This window comes from Hippocampus bargibanti, linkage group LG14 (genome assembly GCF_051943395.1).
Source record: "Hippocampus bargibanti isolate YZ-2025 linkage group LG14, ASM5194339v1, whole genome shotgun sequence".
In the NCBI taxonomy this organism is placed as follows: Eukaryota; Metazoa; Chordata; class Actinopteri; order Syngnathiformes; family Syngnathidae; genus Hippocampus; species Hippocampus bargibanti.
In genome coordinates this window covers 18,268,279-18,289,626 of record NC_142747.1, presented here as the reverse complement: position 1 = coordinate 18,289,626, position 21,348 = coordinate 18,268,279, and the positions used below count along the sequence as shown (strand labels likewise).

Here is a 21,348-nt window from a genome sequence, read left to right as displayed (position 1 = left end):
CAAGTTATCACTGTATAGATTTTCAGCTATTTAACTATTCCTACCAAATATATTAAAGTTTTACCCCTCTTTTCCTTTTCGTGCAATCGTTCATGCATGCACAGATCAAAGATGATTGAATTTTAATCAAATAAAACATTGTTTTGATTAAAAAAAAAAACTTTTGGCGCAAAAAAATCAAAATAAATAAAAATTGGCCAATGATTTGCTCACACTGTGAGCCTCTGTCAAACATGATCAAGGCACTGTAAACCATTGATGGTCCCCATAAAACATAATTTTCTACTTTCTCATTTTCTAAGCCTGAAAACTACGCAAAATATACCTATATATTGTATGTATAGTGAAGGTGCTATGGTATTATAATTAAATAAATAAACTGTACTGTATAATAAAGTCATTTTATTTACCTTTGTGATGGTCGTTGATGGCTTGATGGAATGAAGTAGCCGGTTTCATCAGCATTAAACACTTGATGAGGAACTTTCTTCTTTCACCATCTTGAGGAATGATCCCTCGTAGGTGCTTCTCTGCGATAATTTTATCTAGTTCCTCAATTGTGTTCTGTTAAGCTGGGTTGATAGATTTTTGCATCAAATGTACAGATGGCTTGTGCGGGTTATTTGTGGAGCCTGATTGATGGGATATTTTAACCTTGCAGTCTACACTCTGCCTTTGAACTATCAAACTTGAAACGAGTCCAGATTTCACTGTTTTCTTTCCATTTTCTCATTCTCGCTGTTGTCTGCCTGTCTCTTTAAAGTTTAACGGCCTCACTCTCTCTCCCTCTCTCTCTCTCTGTACCCCCCCCCCCCACTGCTTCGTTCTTGACCAATCACCTGGCTGTAACCGAAGACTGGGGGACTCATTGTGGCGCTCCGTGTGTATCCCCAAAAAAAGTTTGTATGCCAAGGTAAAATTTTCAGAAATTTAACGTCTTTGTTGTTTTGCATTACTTATTAGCATTGAGCTAGCGGACTCTTTACCGAGGGGAAAGCTTACTAACTTGGGGTGGGGGGGGGGATAACATGTTTTTTGATACGCTACCTGTGTGACACAGCATGTGCATGCGTAGCCTCATGCTATCCTGGAAGTGTTTGCCGCAGAATTCGCAACCATGGCCTTTCTCGTCGTCATGCAGCCTCCTGTTTGAAAAAAAACACACATTGTTTTTTTTCAAGTGATTTTTTAAAATAATAATAATAATAATACATTTAGTTTGTATGCACCTTTCAAAACTCTCAAGGACACTTTATAGTCACAGTCTATTTTTCCTGCGGGTGAGCAGCGGCAGCCACACACGCCAGTGTTCACTCAACCTGGAATAACTCAAATAGATAGAAAGCTAGCTAGAAAATAACTCAAATAGATAGAAAGCTTGCTAGTTAGCGAATAGCTAGCTAGCTCAATAGCCAGCTAGATAGCTTATAGCTAGCGTACGTGTTGTTTTGTTTACTACTTTTGACATTTTTGTTCAGATGATAATAATACATGTAATTGTTAGCGCTTTGTTTTTGCTTCAGCTGTTGTTAACGCGCTATATAAATCAATATGTATTGTATTTTGTACAGCCGCCCCCATTTCAAGCTCAGATAACTCCAGACACATAACTTGACAATTAACTTTTTTTTCCTGATAAAAGAAGAGAATCTAAGTTTTCTTACACTGAATTGAATGCTCATGTAGTCCAAAAACTCAATATGCTGTGGGTCCTGGAATTGGAGTGACAATGACAAAAACCCTGGCACTGGAGTGAGTGGACACATTTTTGCACATTGTCTCGCAGTGATTGAGTTTAAAAAAAATCATGACTATATTAATTATAATAATTATATTTGTATTGTATTGTAATTATATTTAAAAGTTGCATGCTTCAAAGGCCCACAATGGAAGCACAGAAAATCTGGGGTGAATCTGAGGTGTCTCTCATCATCCTCCCATATCCATTTATGCTTTCTAATAAGACAAACCATTTTTTTAAATTCCGCCAAGAGTCTGAATACAGCGTCATGAGTGTAAAAGCCCCCCTTAAGAGTCTGGAAATCACAAAACACGCGAGAACACAGACAAAAAGACATCTCGCTATTTTCAGAATGCGAGGCAGATGTACGCGTGCTTCCATCCGCCTGCACTCTAAGACACTGGCCACATGCACACATTTCCGTATGTAGCCTCGCCGAAAAAGGAAAAAAATAAAATAAAAAAGACGACCCGCCAAAGCCCAGCCGCCAGCGAAAGCAATCAGATCATATCACACACACACACACATCTGAGCATGGCGGGTATTTGTACTCTCATCCTCACATCACCCCTGCTTGTAAAAAGAAGCTGTTGTAAAATTCTGGACAAAAATACACCAAAGGAAAAAGAAAACAAAACACATCTTATAGGACTGATTATATTTACTGTGAAAACTGTTACCCTGCAGTCCAAAAGATCAAAAAGTAACACAGTTGATCGGCTGTGGTATTAAAAAGCTGTTAGTTTGGAATCCCCAACAGTTAAATGCTCTGTTGTTGTTTATTTATCTATGTATTTATTCCCTTGCAAATTTCCGCTCTTTTTCCTTTTTTAAGATACCGGAAAACATTCATTTGAATCAAGCTTTGTGTGAAAAATCACAAGTTTAGTTTGGAAGGGGCAGTTTTTCAGGTTACAGTGATACCTTGGCTTACGAACTTAATTGGTTCCCAGACAGAGTGTGTAAGGCGAAAAGTGTGTATCCCCAAAATTAATTTCCCATAGGAAACCATTAAAATGAGAATAATCCGTTCCCAGGTCCCCCTAAAACATAATTTTCTACTTCCTAATTTCCTAAGTCTTAAAACCACATAATATATCCCTTATTTTATGTATAATAAATGTATTATATGGTATTATAATTAAAGAAATAAACTGTACTTATTAATAAAGTTGTTTTATTTACCTTTGTGATGGTCGTTGATGGCTTGATGGAATGGGGTGGCCGGTTTTATCTGCGTTAAACACTTGATGAGGAATGTAGCCTTCTTCTTTCACCATCTTGAGGAATGATCCCTTGTAGGTGCTTTCTCTGCGATAATTTTACCTTGTTCCTCGGCAATTGTGGTCTGTTTAGCTGGGTTGATAGCTTTTTGCATCAAGTGTACAGATGGCTTGTGCGGGTTGTTTGTGGAGCCTGATTGATGGGATATTTTAACCTTGCATTCTACACTCTGCCTTTGAACTATCAAAGTCAAATTTCACTTTTTTCTATCGAGGACAAAAACAGTGGGCTGCCATTTTGATGTTAGGAGAACGGGCTCGTTCGCGAACGACACATCACTCATTGTGGCGCTCCGTTTGTATCCCGAAAAAAAAACTTCGGATGCCAAGGTAAAACTTTCATAAATTTAACGTAAACCGAAAAGTTCGTAAGCCAAGGAGTTCGTAAACTGATGTATCACTGTATTAACTCCTTCGCTGCAATTCCCGAATAAATCTATGAACGGCAGCGAATGAGTTAAAATCGCATTCTCTGTAGTCTTATCTCCTATTTCTATTTATAAGTTTATCTGTGGCGATTCATCAAGCGGTTCAATGAATCGCGCTCATTCAACAAAGTCCTTTTTTTATTTAACTATATGGTTGAATTATTTTTTTTAAAAAGGGACTTTTGTCTAGAACTTTTATTGACTTTTTCTTGTCTTTAATAAGTGGGTTTTTAATTTCATTAAAAAATAAATAAAATAACAATGCCCCCCTCTGCCTTGATGTGTTTGAGGGTCGGGTATTGGGGCACAACTTAAAGCTGTTCTATTTCAATCGCTGCCACGGGGTTGTTGAGAAGCTTCTTATCTCCTGTCTTCTCTTTGCGCACGCAACGTGACGATTAATAATAATAATACATTTCATTTAAAAGCACCTTTCAAAACTCTCACTTTACAGTCACGGGATAAGGTTTTCTGTGGGTGAGCAGCGGCAGTCACACGTGCCAGCGTTCACTCAACCCGGAATCACTCAAATAGATATAAAGTTAGCTAGCTAGCTAGCTAGCTAATAGCTAGCCAGCCAGATACCTAATAGATAACTAGTTAGGTAGCGAGCTAGATAGCTAATAGATAGCAAATCCAGTGCTCGCTAGGTAGCCAGCTAGATAGCTTGCAAGATAGATAGCTCTCGATAAATAACCCCCCCCCACACACAAAAAAAGAAGGGGAAAAAGTTGTGAATATATATATATATATATATATATATATATATATATATATATATATATATATATATATACACAGTAAAGTCTCGTTATATCGATATTCAAGGTAGTCCGAAAAAATATCGATATAACCGGGACTATCGATATATCCGATCCTGTTTGCATGTAATTTTCTCCGTGCGTGCATAGAAATAGTATCGATATAACAGGGACTATCGATATATCCGATATCGAGATAACGAGACTTTACTGTATATATAAACAAAACGGCTGTGCGATACGTGATGGGGTGTACATGACTGTCAAAGCAAGAGAACTTGTGAGGTCCTCCACCCTGACCACTGACATTTCAGCCTTGTACCAAGCACCCTGGCATCCTTCGGGATGTTTTAGCAATGTGCCGACTTACTCACTGAAACGGTCTTGCGCGCGTGTCGGCGAGCCGCAACGGGAGTGGAGTTGCGCTAGGTCCGTAACCAGGTCACTGAGCATGCACCTGGTTCGCCGATTGACATTTGGTAGTGCTTTGCTGACAGAATTTCTCCGGGAGCGCTTTCAAGCGGGAGGAAAACAAGTAAAAAAACTCAGGAATTTGGAGATCTCTTCATTGGGATGATGGATTGAATGCTTTGTCCTAGCGTGTTAAATTTGAATGATTGTTACTACTTTGGAGCAGTTTTGAAAAAAATAAATAAATACATAAAAATGCCGTCTATCTTTACACAAAAATGTGTCCACTCCAGTGTCAGGGTTTTGGCCCTATATCCAAATTGAACCTCACCCCACCATGGTGGGGTGAGGTTCAATTTTGGATTGTTCCTACAACAGACTTCTTAGGCAGCATATGCTTAGTTATGCTGATGAGGTGATACCAGAGTAAATGGGGCAATCAGGACAGTCGTAGACCCCATAATCAGGCAGGACAATAGAAGTAATCAGGACAATAGAAGTAATCAGTGTAGCCGCAGGGAGTAGTCTTCTGCCCCCTGCAAACTGAGACCAGGGACCAATCATAGCTGAGTCTGGCACCGCCACCCCTGGAAAGTAGGGATATATATAGGGCCAAAACTACCAGCAAAGATTCAGTCAGAAAGTTCGCTGACAAAGTTTCTTGGATAAGAAGCAAAACGACCAACACCTTCAAAGAAATACAGATGACGGCTGAAGAAACCTTATCGAGGTAATTCCCAGGTTATATGGGTCTGGAGTTATATGAGCTTGAAATGCGGTTGGCTGTACAAAATGCAAATTCTGCCCCCTCGTGGGAGGGAAAATCATTGCCAGAGGTCTGACCATAGCTTGAAACGCACCTGCTGCAAGAAAAATCAAACAAATTCGGGAACGGTGTTCCACGTCATATTTTCAATGACTGAATAAATTTGGGAATGGCAGTGAATAAGTTAACAACTAATGCGCAAATCTATTGCCTCCACGAGGTACTACATTAGTTTGTGCTAACGAAGCGCGTTTTGGCCTTACCTGTGCTGTTCCATGGCCTGTCTGTTGTGTAGCTGCAGCCCGCACTCTCCACAACACTGCGGCCCCTGAACGGACCCCTCGTGCCTCATTCCCGCCGCAAACTGACCCAACCTGCTCAAGAACTCCCGTTGTAAAAGACCCTGGTGCAACAGACCACCGTAGGTCCGCGGATCCAGCGGCAGGCCCAGAGAAGGCCCCAGCGACACGGCCACCTGTGTCATCGCCTCGCCCGCGTTATTGGGGGCGACAGAGTAAATGGATGCCAGGTGGTTCTCAGCTAGGACGGGGAAACAGTCCAGAGAACTCCCCACCACACCCTCCTCGGGGCTGGGGTGCAGCTCTCGGGTGCTGGTGATCACGCTGCTTCTCAGCGGGGTCCCCGGGCCCTCGTCCCGACTCGGTTCTGATACGCAGCTCCTGGACGAACGTCCCTCGCAACAGTCCGCTTCCCCTAGCTGCATGTTCTCTGACTTAATACCCTCGATGGGCTCCAGGGTCGGAGCCTCAGCACTGCCTTGCTGCAGCTGCTGGGTAATGTCCATGTTCATGTCCAGTTTGGGGCTCAGTTCTGGAGGGTCGTTTGGATCTGTCCCTGGAGGGCTCCTTTCCGTCATGTGGTACAACGTCAGGTGGTGTAAAGCTGCGGAATTAGTGCGCGGTGTTCCCTCCGGGATGGAGTGGTTCTTGGACATCAGGTGTCGCCAGTGTCTGGCTCGACCGTGGTCACCGTGGGTTCCTCCCATGTGGTTACGCACTAATGTGTCCTCACTCTCCTCGGCCTGGATAGTCTCCAGCACCTTCAGGCACTGCTCCTCTAAAAACTCGATCTCCAGAATCTCTGCAGCGTACAGCAGGTCATCCAGGTCCTCAGCGGTGGCCTGCAGCGATGCAGTGTACGCGTACTCCAGGATCTGTTGGAAAGTCTTTGGCGAAAGGAAGTCCAGAGCATAGCGCAGGCTGCTACGGTGGAATAGGATCTCAAACATCTTGCTGGTACACGCCAGGACGGTGCGATGCGCCGGGAACTCGTGGCCGTCTACAGTGATGATGACGTCGCACAAGGTGCCCGCCAGGCGCATCTGGTTGGCACGCTGCAGCAGCGTATCAGGGTGAGCCGGGTTGTGGAGATGGAGCACGCCCATGTTTCATCAGAACCCGCTCGGACCTCAGGCGTTGGCCCTCTTTCAGCTCGGGGGTCTGTGAACTGAAGGTAGAGATTCGAGTTTAGAGAGAAGATCGGGATTAGGGACATTCCAGCAGTGGACACAGATACTTGTTTTTAACTAATTTGCTGTCATTCTTGAATTTATTCGGGAATTGAAAAGTGTGACGTGGAGCGCCATTCCCGAATTTGTTCGGGTTTTAGTTTTTTCTTGCGAGGGAGGCTGATTGGATTGATTGGATTGGATGTACCTTTATTCGTCTCGCAGTGGAGAAATTTACATTTACATTGCAGCAAAGTTATGAAAGGACGAGGAAAGGAAAGAAAGAAGTAGAAAACAAAATACAGGAGCTGCTTTATAATAAACCACAAATAACACAACACAAAGACAGTCATTCATTCTTCAGAACTTGCTGTACCCTCTTTGTGACATGAAGCGCTGGTCAGACCTCAGGCAATGTTTTTCCCTTCCACAAGGGGGCAGCATTTGCCTTTTGTCCATGTTAGCACTTTGTTACAACTACAGCTGTTATTGAAGCGCTATATACTGTAAATCAATATGTATGCATTGCATTGTATTTTGAACAGCTTCCCCCATTTCAATCTCAGATAACACCAGACCCATATAATTTAGGAATTAACTCTTTTTTTCTGATTAAAGAAGAGAATATAAGTTTTTTTTTACGCTGAATTGAATGTTTCTGCAGTCCGAAAACTCAATATTCTCTGAGTCCTGAAATTTGAGTGAAAATGACAAAAACACTGGCACTGGAGTGAGCACATTTTTGCATATCGTCTGGCAATGAATGAGTTAACATCAGATTCAAATGCAATATATCGCTAAAAACTTTGCCTGGTGTTAAGCAAAGGTGTCAAACTATTTTTTTTTCTTGCGGGCCACATTGTAGTTCCGGTTTCCTCTTGGCGGACATTATGAATTTGGGGAAACCATTAGAATGTTTAATCCCATCCACATATTATATCTAGAGCGCACAATGAATAACTAGTTTTCAAATGTGTAATGACAAATAATAACTTCTTTTGTGGGACAATTTGAAATTTTGGTTCGGACATCACGGAATTTCACGTTTGATTTGCTTTCGCGGACCGAATACAATCGTGTGGTGGGCCAGATTTGGCCCACGGGCCTTGACTTTGACTCATTTATGTTAGGATGACCACTCTTATCATAGTTTGTGTTCTCAAATATTTAAGCTGGGGTCATATTCCGCGGCAAGACAAGACAAGAAATTGCTCTTCCGTTTATGCCAATGCGATTTATTTGCCACCTTTATGTTTGAAATTCCCTCAGTGATTACCTAAATACAGTAGTTGACATTTTATTGAGGTTCTTGGCTCGATCCCTTAACTCGGAATCGACTGTCAGTCAGTTTGACGATTGTCACGCAGGATCGAACGGCAAAACTAATCTCCTCTCAGTCTTCATATTTAAGTTATTTCGTCCCATTTTCGACTGGTTGTTGTGAAGTCTCCGAAGAGCAGACAACAAGTCGATGCGAAGCAGCAACAGTTTGCTTGTTGCGGGGGCTGATTGGTCTGTAATAACGTCTGCATGCTGAGCCCGAGTGGCGTTGATCATTTATCAAGCTTGGGGGGGGGGGGGGCACACACCGACGCCCCTCAACAGGTAGACCAAAGCTGATTAGTCCATTAAGGCAGCGCACGTTCGTAATTAGAGGCGCCCCAGACAATTAAGCCGCCCGATCAATAAGTTATCAAACTATTAAGATGGATGAACGCATTGGAAAAGCCGCGTGTTGCCTTGCATGAGCAATGCGCGCTCTTGTGTATGTACGAAGCTACGACGCCACGATAAAAGATGCTTTTTTATTATTATTTATGTATTGATCATGTCACCTTGCGATGGATGCCCGCACTCCTCTGTGCGCATCAGGTGCATACAGTCAATAGTCTCACAGTATCGGGACATAAAGAATATTAATAATAAAAAAACTCCAATAGTACGTACTGTATGTGTTGCCATTAAAATCTGGTGCAGGCAAACTTGGAAGCCACGGGGAGCATTATAAGCCCATTTCCCTCACAGACACTTGTCATTTCGTTTTAAATTCTATTCCCGCACGAGTTGTTGAAGTAGTTGTTGGTGTAAAGTGTTGGTCTTCTTACCCCTCTCCTCGCGTTGGCCTGTCCTGCTGCTGCTGTTTGCCGATTATCCAGGCAGCATCATCTTGCCACATTTCACTGTGGCCACTCCAAAAACTCGCTCCCACTTCCAAGTAAACGAGTCAAGCTGTAGGAGATAACTCGAGCGCTTCCTTTCTGACCTGTCAAAATAAAGGCGTTGACTTTGCTTGTAGCCTAGCGATAAAATTTTACATTATTTTTTGGGGGGTAGAACATTTTAAATTTTAGATTAATAGCTAACTGAATCAGATGTTTTGTTATTTGGATAGATCTTATCTCATTGGTGTCTCAAGTTCTTCCTTATGACATATTCAGTCGTTGTTTTGTGGTATGATGACCACTGGTGCAAAGCAATTTTACAGTGATAAGTACAAACGAGTATTTAGTAAAAATGAGTATTTAGGTAACATTTTAGGGTATTGGATTGATTTGAAGATTTCACTAACCTTTAGGGAATTTCTCATGGATTATAACAGTGATTACTGAACTTTTAATCAGAATCGGAATCAGAAAAGCTTTAATAGCCCAATAATGGGGACATTTTCAATCTACAGCAGCAAAATTGAAAGGGGGAAGCAAAAAGAGAAGAAAAGTACAGGTAACATCCTACTTACGACCGATTTGCGTTCCGACCAAACGGTCGTAAGTCGAAATCCATTCAAAATGTTGAATAGAGTCTCGGAAGCTAAATGACTCGCAAACTCCCCTCTTGAAATGCTGGAGGTCATGGTCATAAGTACGGGCGGTCGTAAGTCGAGCTGGTCGTAAGTCGGATGTTACCTGTATTGTATGTACAAAATAAAATGTCAGAAGATTGAAATGTATAACTGCACAAAAATGTTTCATATAAAGAACTGTACATTGTGCAAAGTCTAAAAATACAGAATAAAAGCATCTATCAAATATGTATCTGTAATAATAATAATAATAATAATAATAATAATAATTTCAAAACTCTCAAGGTCACTTTACAGTCACATGATATTTTTTCTCTGCGAGTGAGCAGCGGCAGCTACACGAGCCAGCGTTCACTCAACACGGAAGTAACTCACATAGATAGAAAGCTAGCCAGTTAGCTAATAGATAGCCAATAGCCAGCGAGCTAGATAGCTAGATAGCTAGCCAGATACCTAGATAGCTATTAATGAAGCAGATAACAGCTAGCTAGATCTTTAGCTAACAATTATTCATCCAAAAGGAAACGATATTTGTTTGTTGTATTGTTTGTTTGTTTTTTGTAGTTGAACACAGCTATTTTAGCACAATATTTCTTAATAAAAAACAAAAGTCAAAAGAACAAAAAATATCTTCCCAATCAAAGTTTGAGCTCTTCTGTTGACCAAACTAAGGCAGGCGTGGCCACGTACTTTAGAACATATGTATTAACATATGTGTTTACAACATATGTATTTGTTCAATTCGGTTCATATGACGTGAAGTGACATTTGTATACGTATATATTATTTTATTTTGCCGAATGATCAAAACCTTTAACTTCCGCTTAGGTGTGTTCTTCGATGATGACATCAGTTCCTTTATTCCAGTCGCGTACTGCTGCTAACTTGTCTAATGGTTTCGCGGTGTGAGTCCCCGGACGGCTTCGTCACCCAGAAAACAATGACTATGAATGTGATTTGGTTGTCTTGAAATTTTAATACGTGCTTATTAGCACTGTTTAAGGGGGTCCTAAACGACACAGTGAGCGAAGAGGGAGGTTGTGCCAATTTTACGGTTCCATGACTCTAAAATTAAGAAAACATCCAAACTTGTCCAAGGAAGGGAGCATTGTTTTATCCAAATCTAAAGCTATTTACTCTTAAAATAACAAACATTATTCAATAGGTGTTTACCATCACGGAATTTCCCTGCCAGTAAAACGTAGTGCGCGCTTTAAACATGAGATTGTCCAGCATGCGGATTTTAATGGCGTGTCTGTGCTGCCGCCTGGTGGCAAACTCCCTCCATTACACCGTCGCTTTATAATAATAATAATAGTTCATTTATTAGCACCTTTCAAAACTCTCAAGGTCACTTTACAGTCACATGATAACATTTTCTGCGGGTGAGCAGCGGCAGCCACACGCGCCAGTGTTCACTCAACCCGGAAGTAACTCAAATAGATTTAAAGCTAGCTAGCTAGCTTTGTTGTTGTTGCCGCGATTTTACCAGGACTCTGCTAATAAAGTTGTATAAAAATTCATGGATTCACGTTTATTATTATATTTAAAAGAAAGAAGAAAAAACAGTTTCCATGCCTGTCGTATCATTTTATTTTGTTGTATTTATCTACAGGACTTTGCCTTTCATATAAGCCATTTCTGATTCCAGTATATCAATTACAACTCAAGTTATTATTTGTTGTATACATGAATGTGTGTTTTATTTTGCACTTTTTCAAAATGCTTTGTTATTATGAGGAAATATGGTCCCATCCACTTGTTGAATTTACATTTGCTATTTTACAAAAGTGACCATCCTGCTTCCTGACAGGTGGAGTGTACAAAAAAAAAGGTCAATTGAAAGGGGGTACGGGGGGATTAAAGAAAGCACATTACAAAACACACAGAAAATCAAACCAAAATGGCGAAAACAACACCAGTGAATTTAACATGAGCGATTTAGGTGCCAAACAACGTGCCTGGTTGTTAGTTTGTCATGATTTCATCATGCCTTCCTTTACAAGAACCACTTGATGCTTTTATATGGAGTGTGTGTGTTTGTATGACTAGTCTTGTGAGGACCACTAACATTTTATACCATATGTAGTGAGGACATTTTTGACAAGTGAGGACCTTTTGTCCGGTCCTCACAAGTTTTTCATTCTAAAGGCTTCTAAAGGGTCTATATATATGCATCTGTTAAAGTTTTAGAAAGGTCCTCACAAATGATTTTTTGGTGTGTATTTTCATTTCACTTGGATACACACTTTTTACTCACGGTGCGTGTTTATGTTTATGTGTGTGTGCGTGTTTAATGAGAGGAAAAAGTTCATAACCACAAAAAGTAAAATGATATTTTAACCAAATTCACTACAAGGGTGAGGACTTTGAATGTACCCATTCAGAAACCTCATTCACGCTGTTATTTCAGTTTCAAGTCCACTTTTTATTTCTTTGTTTTTAAAGAAGTTGAAGTGGGCAATGGGGTGACATTTAGTGTTCAAATGTAACACTAGTTCTTCTCTAAACTTATCAGCAACGATTCTCCTGATTTGGAGTTATCCAGACCTCACAAAACCATTGAAACAGGAGTGTGTGTGTGTGTGTGTGTGTGTGTGTGTGTGTGTGTGTGTGTGTGTGTGTGTGTGTGTGTGTGTGTGTGTGTGTGTGTGTGTGTGTGTGTGTGTGTGTGTGTGTGTGTGTGTGTGTGTGTTTTTGAGACCCGGCGCTTTAATAACCGACACCTGTTATTATTATCATTATCATCATGATCACATTAGTCCATTAAGCACACTTTTTTTTCCGAACAATAATAGTACATTTTAATATACAGTATAATATTTATACATATATATATAAAACAAGACACTAGATCTCTCACGACAAAGCAGATTATCATAGAAACCGGTGACAAGGACGTTCAACTGACACACGCGCGCACACAGGCACATTGCACAAGCTTGCAGGCAGGGACGGAAATCGTTGTAGTTTGTAAGTACGACCCTCGAAAAAGTGTGGGGTTCTTTTTTTGTGTGTTTGTTTTTGTTCGTTTGCTTTGTGCAGTGAAGGAATTAAACATACAGTGACACCTTGGTTTACGAACTTAATTGGTACCCAGACAGAGTGTGTAAGGTGAAAAGTGTGTATCCCAAAAATTAATTTCCCATAGGAAACCATTAAAATGAGAATAATCCGTTCCCAGGTCCCCATGAATCATAATTTTCTACTTTCTAATTTTCTAAGCCTTAAAACTACACAAAATATACCTTATTTTATGTATAATAAATGTGATGTGCTATTATAATTAAAGAAATAAACTGTACTGTATAATAAAGGTGTTTTATTTACCTTTGTGATGGTCGTTGATGGCTTTAAACACTTGATGAGGAATTTAACCTTCGTCTTTTACCATCTTGAGAAATGATTCCTTGGAGGTGTGATGATTTTATCTAGTTCGTCATCAATTGTGTTCAGTTTAGCTGGGTTGATAGCTTTTTGCATCAGGTGTACAGATGACTTGTGCGGGTTATTTTTAGAGTCTGATTGATGGGATATTTTAACCTTCCAGTTGAAACGAGTCCAAATTTCACTGTTTTCTATCTATTTGCTCTTTCTGTCTCTGTTGTCTGCCTGTCTCTTTAAGGTTTAACGACCTCACTCTCTCGCTGTCTGTTCGTAAGCCAAGGGGTTCGTAAACCGAGGTATCACTGTATCTCGATCACGACAAATCTGTGTGTGTATGTGTGTTGGGCAGTGGGCTCTGAAATTGGTCAGGCGAAACCAAAAAAAAAAAAAAGCTTTTAAGCAACCATCTGCAGGCCAAACATGCACAAACGAGCTAACGAGACGAACGCACGCAAAAAAACAAAAAAATGTTGCACAAAATACAAAAATGAGGATCGCAAACAATGTTTTTTTTTTTTAATTTTTTAGTTCTTATGATAATCGAATGCTTGGGTGAGTGTTGATATAGTCCTGTTAAATTAAATTAAAAAAAAATAAAAATCTGGGAACTGGAAGATAAACTTCTAAGGGGGGGGGAGTGTAAGGGGGTAGAGGGAGGAAATCTTGTTTACTTTCGCACACTGAAAGTGAAAATTAATTGTGCAGAATTTTAACTCATTCACTGCCAGACATGCAAAAATGTGTCATTTAAGTGCCAGGGTTTTTGTCATATTCCCTCGAATTCCAGCACCCACAGAATATTGAGTTTTAGGACGACATAAACATTCAACGCAGCATAAGAAATCTTAGACAATAGTTAATTCCTAAATTAGATGAGTCTGGAGTTATCTGCGCTTGAAATGAGGGCGGCTGTCCAAAATACAATACAATACATACTGATTTATATAGCGCTTTAACAGCTGAAGCTGTAACAAAGCGCTAACATGGACAGCAAGCAAATGCTGCCCCCTGGTGGAAGGAAAAAAACACACTGCAAGAGGTCTGACCAGTGCTATATCAGCACCCAAGCATGGAAAAACAAAACCCGAACAAATTCGCGAATGGCGCTCAATGTCATATTTTCAATTCCCGAATAAATTTGTGAATGGTAGTGAATACGTTAAGATGTATTTTTTTGTTTTGTTTTGTTTTTCATGCTTTGCTTTGTATGACACTGTTGTGTTCGGCGGGCGTCTCCTTCACGGCGTTGGAAAGCTCCTCCTGAAGTTTGCCTTTCCCTTCCGAAAAAATCGTCCTGAAATGGATGTGGAGAGGGGAGGGGGAGTGAATTGAGGGTGGGTGATGGGGGAGTGAAAATCCAAGTTAGAGATCTTAAAATCAAAACGCAACCTTGGTGAACTCTGAACCTAAAATGAGGTCATCGACATACAATATATGTAAGAAGACCAGAGAGGCGCTTGTACAGTCTGCTTACATATTCCTTCACCACCGTTGACAACAATCGGGGGGGGGGGGGGAGGTCATGACGTTAAATTACATGACGTTACATTAGATTCGCACAGGTGTCAAAGTCAAGGCGTGGGGGCCAAATCTGGCCCGTCACGTCATTCCATTAGGTCCGCAAAACCAAATCACATTTCCAAACTAGTTGTTCATTTTTTTTGTGCTTTGTATATGTAATATGTAGAGGGGATTAAACATTCTGACGGCCCCCCTGAGAGGAAACCGTAAGCGACCTTGAGAGTTTTGTAAGGCGCTTAGAAATGAAATGTATTATTATTATTATTATTATTATTATTATTATTATTATATAGTGCTTTAACAGCTTTGTAGCGCTTTAACAGCTGAAGCTGTAACAAAATCCAAATTCTGCCCCCTAGTGGAAGGGGAAAACATTGCCAGAGGTCTGACCAGCGCTTTATCAGCAGTGAATGAGTTAACGGTTCAACAAACAAACAAACTACAGTAAAGTCTCGTTATATCGATATTCAAGGGAGTCCGAAAAAATATCGATATAACCGGGACTATCGATATATCCGACCCTGTTTGCATGTAATTTTCTCCGTGCGTGCATAGAAAAAGTATCGATATAACCGGGACTATCGATATATCCGATATCGATATAACGAGACTTTACTGTATTTTGCAGCTTTCTTGAGGATTGCGGCGGACACGAGCGACAAACCTCACTTCTCAGTCACCATCAGACCATTGAGTTGATACTAGGTAGCAGTCTTATTAGGGTTGTTGCTAAATGCGTCGACAATGGTAACGTGGTGGTGAATGAATGAACCCACAAGTTATACACACAGCCACACATACACAAATAAACCTCTAGAGGGAGCCGTACTCATCGTTGACAGGAGGAACCGTCTTGGTCAGAGTCTCCGATGCGTCCATTGGGAGGGGGAGATCTGCTCCGTCGCCATTGGGCAGTGAAGGGGCAGAGGGCGGACTCTCTAAGCTAATGAGATCGTCCGGGATGTGCGAGGGGGGTCTCTCCGTGCCGTTACTCAGCTCCAAGTCGAACGTGGCGTTATCGAGACCCATGTCGTGGGCCAGTAAGTCGTACATGTGCGGCGGCGATGTGAGGAGGTCGCTCACGGGAAGGGGAGACACTGGGGTGGGGACGTCTAGGACCAGAGGGGACGATTCTTCAGTATCCGGCGCTTGCGAAGCGCCATGGATGGCTGAAGGGGGAGGGTGAGGTTGGGGGTTAGGAGGGTAGTTGGAATCGGGGTCTTTGGGTACGAGCGGCGGACCGGGAGCTGGTTTTTTGGTGTCTGGAGTAAGCGGAGGTTCCGTGGCCAAAGGAGAGACAGGCGGACTAGCTTTAGCTTTTAGCGCGGCAAGTTTCGGAGAGTGCCTCCGTTTGGGCGGGATGGGCGTCCCGGGTTTCTGAGTCCGTTCGGGGGCATCAAGTGGACCGTCGCTTTTCGTCTTCTCTTCTTCATCCGGCAACCACTCGACTCCTCTCCTTTGGACTAACGGCGCCATCTTAGCCTCCACGGCTTCCCTGCACACCGGGGGAGTCGGCGGCGCCACGCTCATCTCCGGACCGGGTGCCGGCGCCGCGATGGGTGCGGGCGAGGGATCGTTGGCCGGGGTGGACAGGCTACACGTCAGCGTGGTGGTTTCGCTAGAGGGGCTGTCCTGAGCGGGGTCAACGGTGGCCGTGGCCGTATCGGACGAGAGCCTGTCCAACGCCAGGGCGGCGGTGAAAGCCGCCAGCCTGAGAGAGAACAGAGACACACAAACTAGACACCGGGGTGACCGTGACACAGGTAGGGGGGGGACTCGAACGTTTGGCGAGAGGGTTCGTCGGCCTCGCAAACAACATCAAGCGACTGAAATCAAGAAGGACCATTGACGACAACAAAAACAGAAAAGAACTATTAACGAGAAACAAAGTCATGCTGTGAGTGGACATTCATGGGAGCGAAGACAAGGGAGATACTGATTGGGACAGGCTGGAAATCCAGCAAGGGAACTATTACTTAGGACCACCTCAACGGCTTAAACAGTACCAGTGACGAGTAAGCTTGGCTCGAGAGGACATATGTCTTTCTGTCCACGTCTTCTACTCCTGACAAAAAAAAAACACACTCGCAGTGGACTCCACTCAAGAATGACCAGAACTTGTCTGAAAGAAGTGGTGCGAAAACGGGTCAAATTTTGTCCTGGTGGACGGACGGACGGACGGATGGACGGACGGACTAGTGAATTCTTGAGAGTGGAGTGCAAAGTTCTGCAAGGCTGTTTAAGAGCAGCAAAATAAGAAGGAAAACAACAACAACAAAAACTAATTTGGGAGGTTGTTAGCTTGACTCACTCTGGCTCTGTAAGGGGTGTGGTTTCGTTGGGTTCCGTTGGGCCTGCTGCATTGTGATTGGCTGCGCACTCGTCCTCCGTTCGGACCTCTACAATGGGTTCTTTGGACTCGTCTTTCCTGTGGACAGACATGGGACATCATCCTCGTCTGTGCATTTGCAGAGATATTAAAAATAGCATACTGTATATATCGGTTCATCTATCAATGTCAGTGACATGTAGTGACAAACAGATTAATTATTTCATTTGCATAATCAAATGAGTTGTGATTTCCGGTGGTTCGATCAGTTCGGTGAATTTGTGAGAAAACTGAGACAAGATCAGAATTTTTCCAGTATTTGCGTTTACATCCTTGTATCCATGTTGTAGTGACGGTTTCCTCTCGAGGGCCGTTATGAATTTGGGGAAGCCATTAGAATGTTTAATCTCCTCCCCATATTACATATAGAGCGCACAATAAATTAATGAATAATTTGTTTTCAAATTTAAAGTCCAAAATAATGACTGTTATTGTGGTTTAGAAGGGACAATTTGAAATTTTGGTTCAGACTTTAGCGACATCATAGAATTTAACAAGTTTGGTTTGATTTCGCGGGCCGAAGAAATGATGTGGTAGGCCTGATTTGGCCCACGGGCCTTGACTTTGACACCTGTGTCCCAGAATGTTTAATTTTGGGCCACTTGGGGGCAGTACAAGAACACATCGACGACATAAGTACAAAACAAGAATTGAAAAATCCAATAGTTTAGTTCAGCTTTTTAGCTTTTGCTTCGCTTTTTAGCTTTAGCTTTGGAGCTTTACTTTGGAGCTTTTTGTATTTTACCTCTTTAACGTTTCATATTTTAGCTTTGTAGCTTTAGCTTTGTACCTTTAGCTTTTCATGTTTTAGCTTTTAGCTTTGGTTTTTAGCTTTAGCTTTTTGGCTTTAGCTTTTTAGATTTTAATTTTTTTAGCTTTGTAGCTTTTCATATTTTAGCTTTTTATCTTTAGCTTTTCATATTTTAGCTTTGTAGCTTTAGCTTCGTACCTTTAGCTTTCCATGTTTTAGCTTTTAGCTTTGGTTTTCAGCTTTGGTTTTTAGCTTTAGCTTTTTTGCTTTAGCTTTTTAGATTTTCATTTTTTAGCTTTACCTTTGTAGCTTTAGCTTTGTAGCTTTTCATATTTTATCTTTTTATCTTTTCATATTTTAGTGTTGTAGCTTTAGCTTTGTACCTTTTCATATTTTAGCTTTTTAGCTTCAGCTTTTCAGCTTTGGTTTTTAGCTTTAGCTTTTTAGCTTTTTAGCTTTAGCTTTTTAGATTTTCATTTTTTAGCTTTACCTTTGTAGCTTTTCATATTTTAGCTTTTTATCTTTAGCTTTTCATATTTTAGCTTTGCAGCTTTAGCTTTGTACCTTTTCATATTTCAGCTTTTCAGCTTTGGTTTTTAGCTTTAGCTTTTTGGCTTTAGCTTTTTACCTTTAGCTTTTTAGCTTTGCCTTTTTTGCATTAGTCACAACTAGCAGAAAACAAGGATGAATGAAGTGCCGGGTTTTTATTTATCTGCCAGGACCCTGCATGTGAACGCGACAAACAGGTTGAGTTTATTTATTTATAACGACGATAATAAACGACACGCTTAGGACACGGTCAACGTGAACTTTTCACGAGTAACCAAGTTTCCTTTCATTCAAGCACGCTTGACCACCGAGAACGTATTTCTGCGGCTACTGACATGAATGCGGCCTTGCCCTCCTCCAGGTCTTTGCCTTTAGTTCCCGAGGACGACTTGCCGCACAGGCACATGATGAGACCGCACTTGTTGACGAAATAGCACGTGACGTCGACCGCCAGGAGCAGAAGGACAAACGCCACCACCAGGATGCCCGCCCACAGCATGACGCCCATTGGAAACGCAGCGTCTTCATCCAAATCTGGATTAAAACGGTAATGGCAACACAATAGCGGGCGACGGATGGATTAGTTTACGATATCAATCAGGATGTATTATCTTATGTGGTTATAAAAACAAATGAAACTTCTTCAAATTGCTTTAAAGAAGAAACAACTCACCTTGCTGCTGTGTTATATACACGCGGGATGCAAAACAGCCCTCGATCACATGTATTCAAAGATTTGTATTTATTTGGAGTTAGATATGAACAACTATTAAATTATCCTCATCTCATAGCCGTGACATTGACAAAAAAAAGTCACAGGAAGAGCATTTATCGTCCACTTTATGGCAAAAGCTAAATAATTAACCGGCGATGTTGCCTTTTCATACAGCAAAGCTAATATTTTACAATATTGGGATGTGAGAGTTTTCGACAGTAAAAAAAAAGTGGAAATATTGAGAAACACTAAGTTACAGCGCTTCGACATAAATGACACGCTTAAGACAGATGTGCAGTTCTTCTTATGTGTGTTTTGGGATGGCGGAAAAGCCTTGGGTGATCATTGGAGATGTCTGTTAGGTTATTTTGATACAAATTAACATGGGTACGATTCAAATACAGTGATACCTTGCCTTACAAACTTAATTGGTTCCCAGAAAGGGTGTGTAAGGCGAAATGTGTGTATTTCAAACATTAATTTCCCATCGGAAACCATTAAAATGAGAATAATCCGTTCCTTGGTCCCCATAAAACATAATTTTCAACTAAATAACCCTTAAAACTACACAAAATATACTTTTTTTTTTGTATAATGTGCTATTGTATTGTAATTAAAGAACTAAACTACTGTATAATAAAGTGGTTTTATTTACCTTTGTGATGGTCGTTGATGGCTTGATGGAATGGATATCTTTTTGCATGAAGTGTCTCAAGGAGCTCTGGGTTGTACATCTTGGAAGTTGTGATATTGCAACAGCAATAGATGCATGCAGGCACACTAGAAACTTCATTAATAGCTGCTTCCCTTGCTTGTCTTTTCATTTCAAATTGAACTGACGGCTAGTGCGAGTTATTTGTGGAGCGTGATTGATGGGATATTTTAACCTTGCAGTCTACACTCTGAGTCCAAATTTCACCGTTTTCTATCCATTTCCTCACTCTGTCTCTGTCGTCTACCAACTATTTTAATGTGCAGCTCTATGTTTCTGTAACCCCCCCTCACTGCTGCGTGTGGCCCCTCCTTCCTCTACCACGGATATTGACCAATCACGTGCGGCTTTAACCGAAGACTGGGGATGGGGAATAGAGGAAAAAAAGCCGGCTGCCATTTCCAGCTTTGTTCAAGAACCGTCTCGTTCGCGGATTGACACATTGTGGCGCTCCGTGTGTTTCCCGAAAAATACAGTAAAGTCTTGTTATATCGATATTCAAGGGAGTCCGAAAAAATATCGATATAACCGGGACTATCCATATATCCGACCCTGTTTGCATGTAATTTTCTCCGTGCGCGCATAGAAATAGTATCGATATAACCGGGACTATCGATATATCCGATATCGATATAACGAGACTTTACTGTAGTTCGTATGCCAAGATCATATTCTTGCGAATTTAACGTTCATCAGGCGAAAAGTTCGTTAGCTAAAGCGTTCGTAAGCCGAGGTATCACTGCTACCTGTTTTTTTTGTTGCCGTAAAAGTGAAGTTGATTTTTAAAATAAAAAGTAGTGAGCAACAAGGCAGTCACTCAGGATTTAAAGTAAAAAGAATCATGTTGTTGAGTACAGGAACATGATCTGGTTAGTTGCTTCTAACTGTCACTCATCTCTGTTGTTTATTACAATTCAATGTCAACATTGAGGGCCTGGTGGGGGGAGGCGGGACTCCAAATGGCTTTGGTTTGGTTGTGTTGTGAAGACCACACCCACCAGGCAGACACACACATACACACACATACGTCTGGCATAGTTTAAAAAAAAAATGTACGCGGAGACAGTCGTGCTGGTCTCGTGCGATTTAGCCGCCATCCGATCTACGAGAGCAGCAATGCGGTGATGACGGACAGGATGAGTGAGATCACACAGGACGTCACGGACGGGGAGCCCTGAGTGGCTGGGATGACAATGTCCGGAATCGGTTCGGAGATCAGGAACGTTGGAGGTGGGGAGAAAAAGAAGAAGAAAAAAAAAAAAATGAGGACGAGGGGAAAAAAAAAAGAGAAAGGGGATGGGGGCAGAGGAAGAGAGAAAGTGAAAATGTGTCGTCTGAAAAACCAAAATGGTGAAAATATCAAAGAAAAGAAGGGAGTGGGAGAAGCAGCAACACATTTGAAGTGGGGAAAAAAAGCACAAGATGGCGCCTGATGAATGGACAAGATGGCGTCGGCGTGAGGCGGAGTGTATCGGTTTTAATCAGGATTGCTTCGTTAGTCAGCTGTTACTTAGCATAAACTATTTCCACTGTTAAGACGGAAAAGATAGGAATATAAGATGTGGGATTGTCGCGGCTTGGAATTGAAGCGGATTGACGTGGGTTAAGAGATGTGAGACAATCTTTTGCTACAGCTTCGTGTTTGCTTTTAACATTTAGCTTGTAG

General features: G+C 41.5%; 2 protein-coding genes across 9 annotated transcripts in view; both read right to left on the bottom strand.

The window, feature by feature from the left end:
- zbtb16b (zinc finger and BTB domain containing 16b) overlaps nucleotides 1-9,067 on the bottom strand; it is a 42,923-nt gene extending 33,856 nt beyond the window's left edge. The window contains exons 1-3 of one of the 2 annotated variants that reach the window (XM_089014250.1): nucleotides 8,964-9,067; nucleotides 5,654-6,857; nucleotides 1,048-1,145 (exon numbers count right to left, since the gene is read on the bottom strand). In XM_089014250.1, the coding sequence (XP_088870376.1) occupies nucleotides 1,048-1,145; nucleotides 5,654-6,795 (1,240 nt within the window). In that variant the 5' untranslated portion in view covers nucleotides 6,796-6,857; nucleotides 8,964-9,067. Of the gene's footprint in view, nucleotides 1-1,047; nucleotides 1,146-5,653; nucleotides 6,858-8,805; nucleotides 8,935-8,963 lie in introns of those variants that run through there. The other variant, XM_089014251.1, reaches the window with a different exon arrangement.
- A 3,167-nt stretch (nucleotides 9,068-12,234) lies between these two features.
- The window catches only part of ncam1b (neural cell adhesion molecule 1b), a 68,551-nt gene continuing 59,437 nt past the window's right edge, over nucleotides 12,235-21,348 (bottom strand). For 3 of the 7 annotated variants that reach the window (XM_089013035.1, XM_089013036.1, XM_089013038.1), the window contains one exon: nucleotides 18,979-20,864. In XM_089013035.1, coding sequence (XP_088869161.1) covers nucleotides 20,785-20,864 — 80 coding nt within the window. In that variant the 3' untranslated portion in view covers nucleotides 18,979-20,784. Of the gene's footprint in view, nucleotides 14,340-15,367; nucleotides 16,278-16,877; nucleotides 16,995-18,590; nucleotides 18,790-18,978; nucleotides 20,865-21,348 lie in introns of those variants that run through there. The other 4 variants (XM_089013032.1, XM_089013033.1, XM_089013031.1 and 1 more) reach the window with 4 other exon arrangements.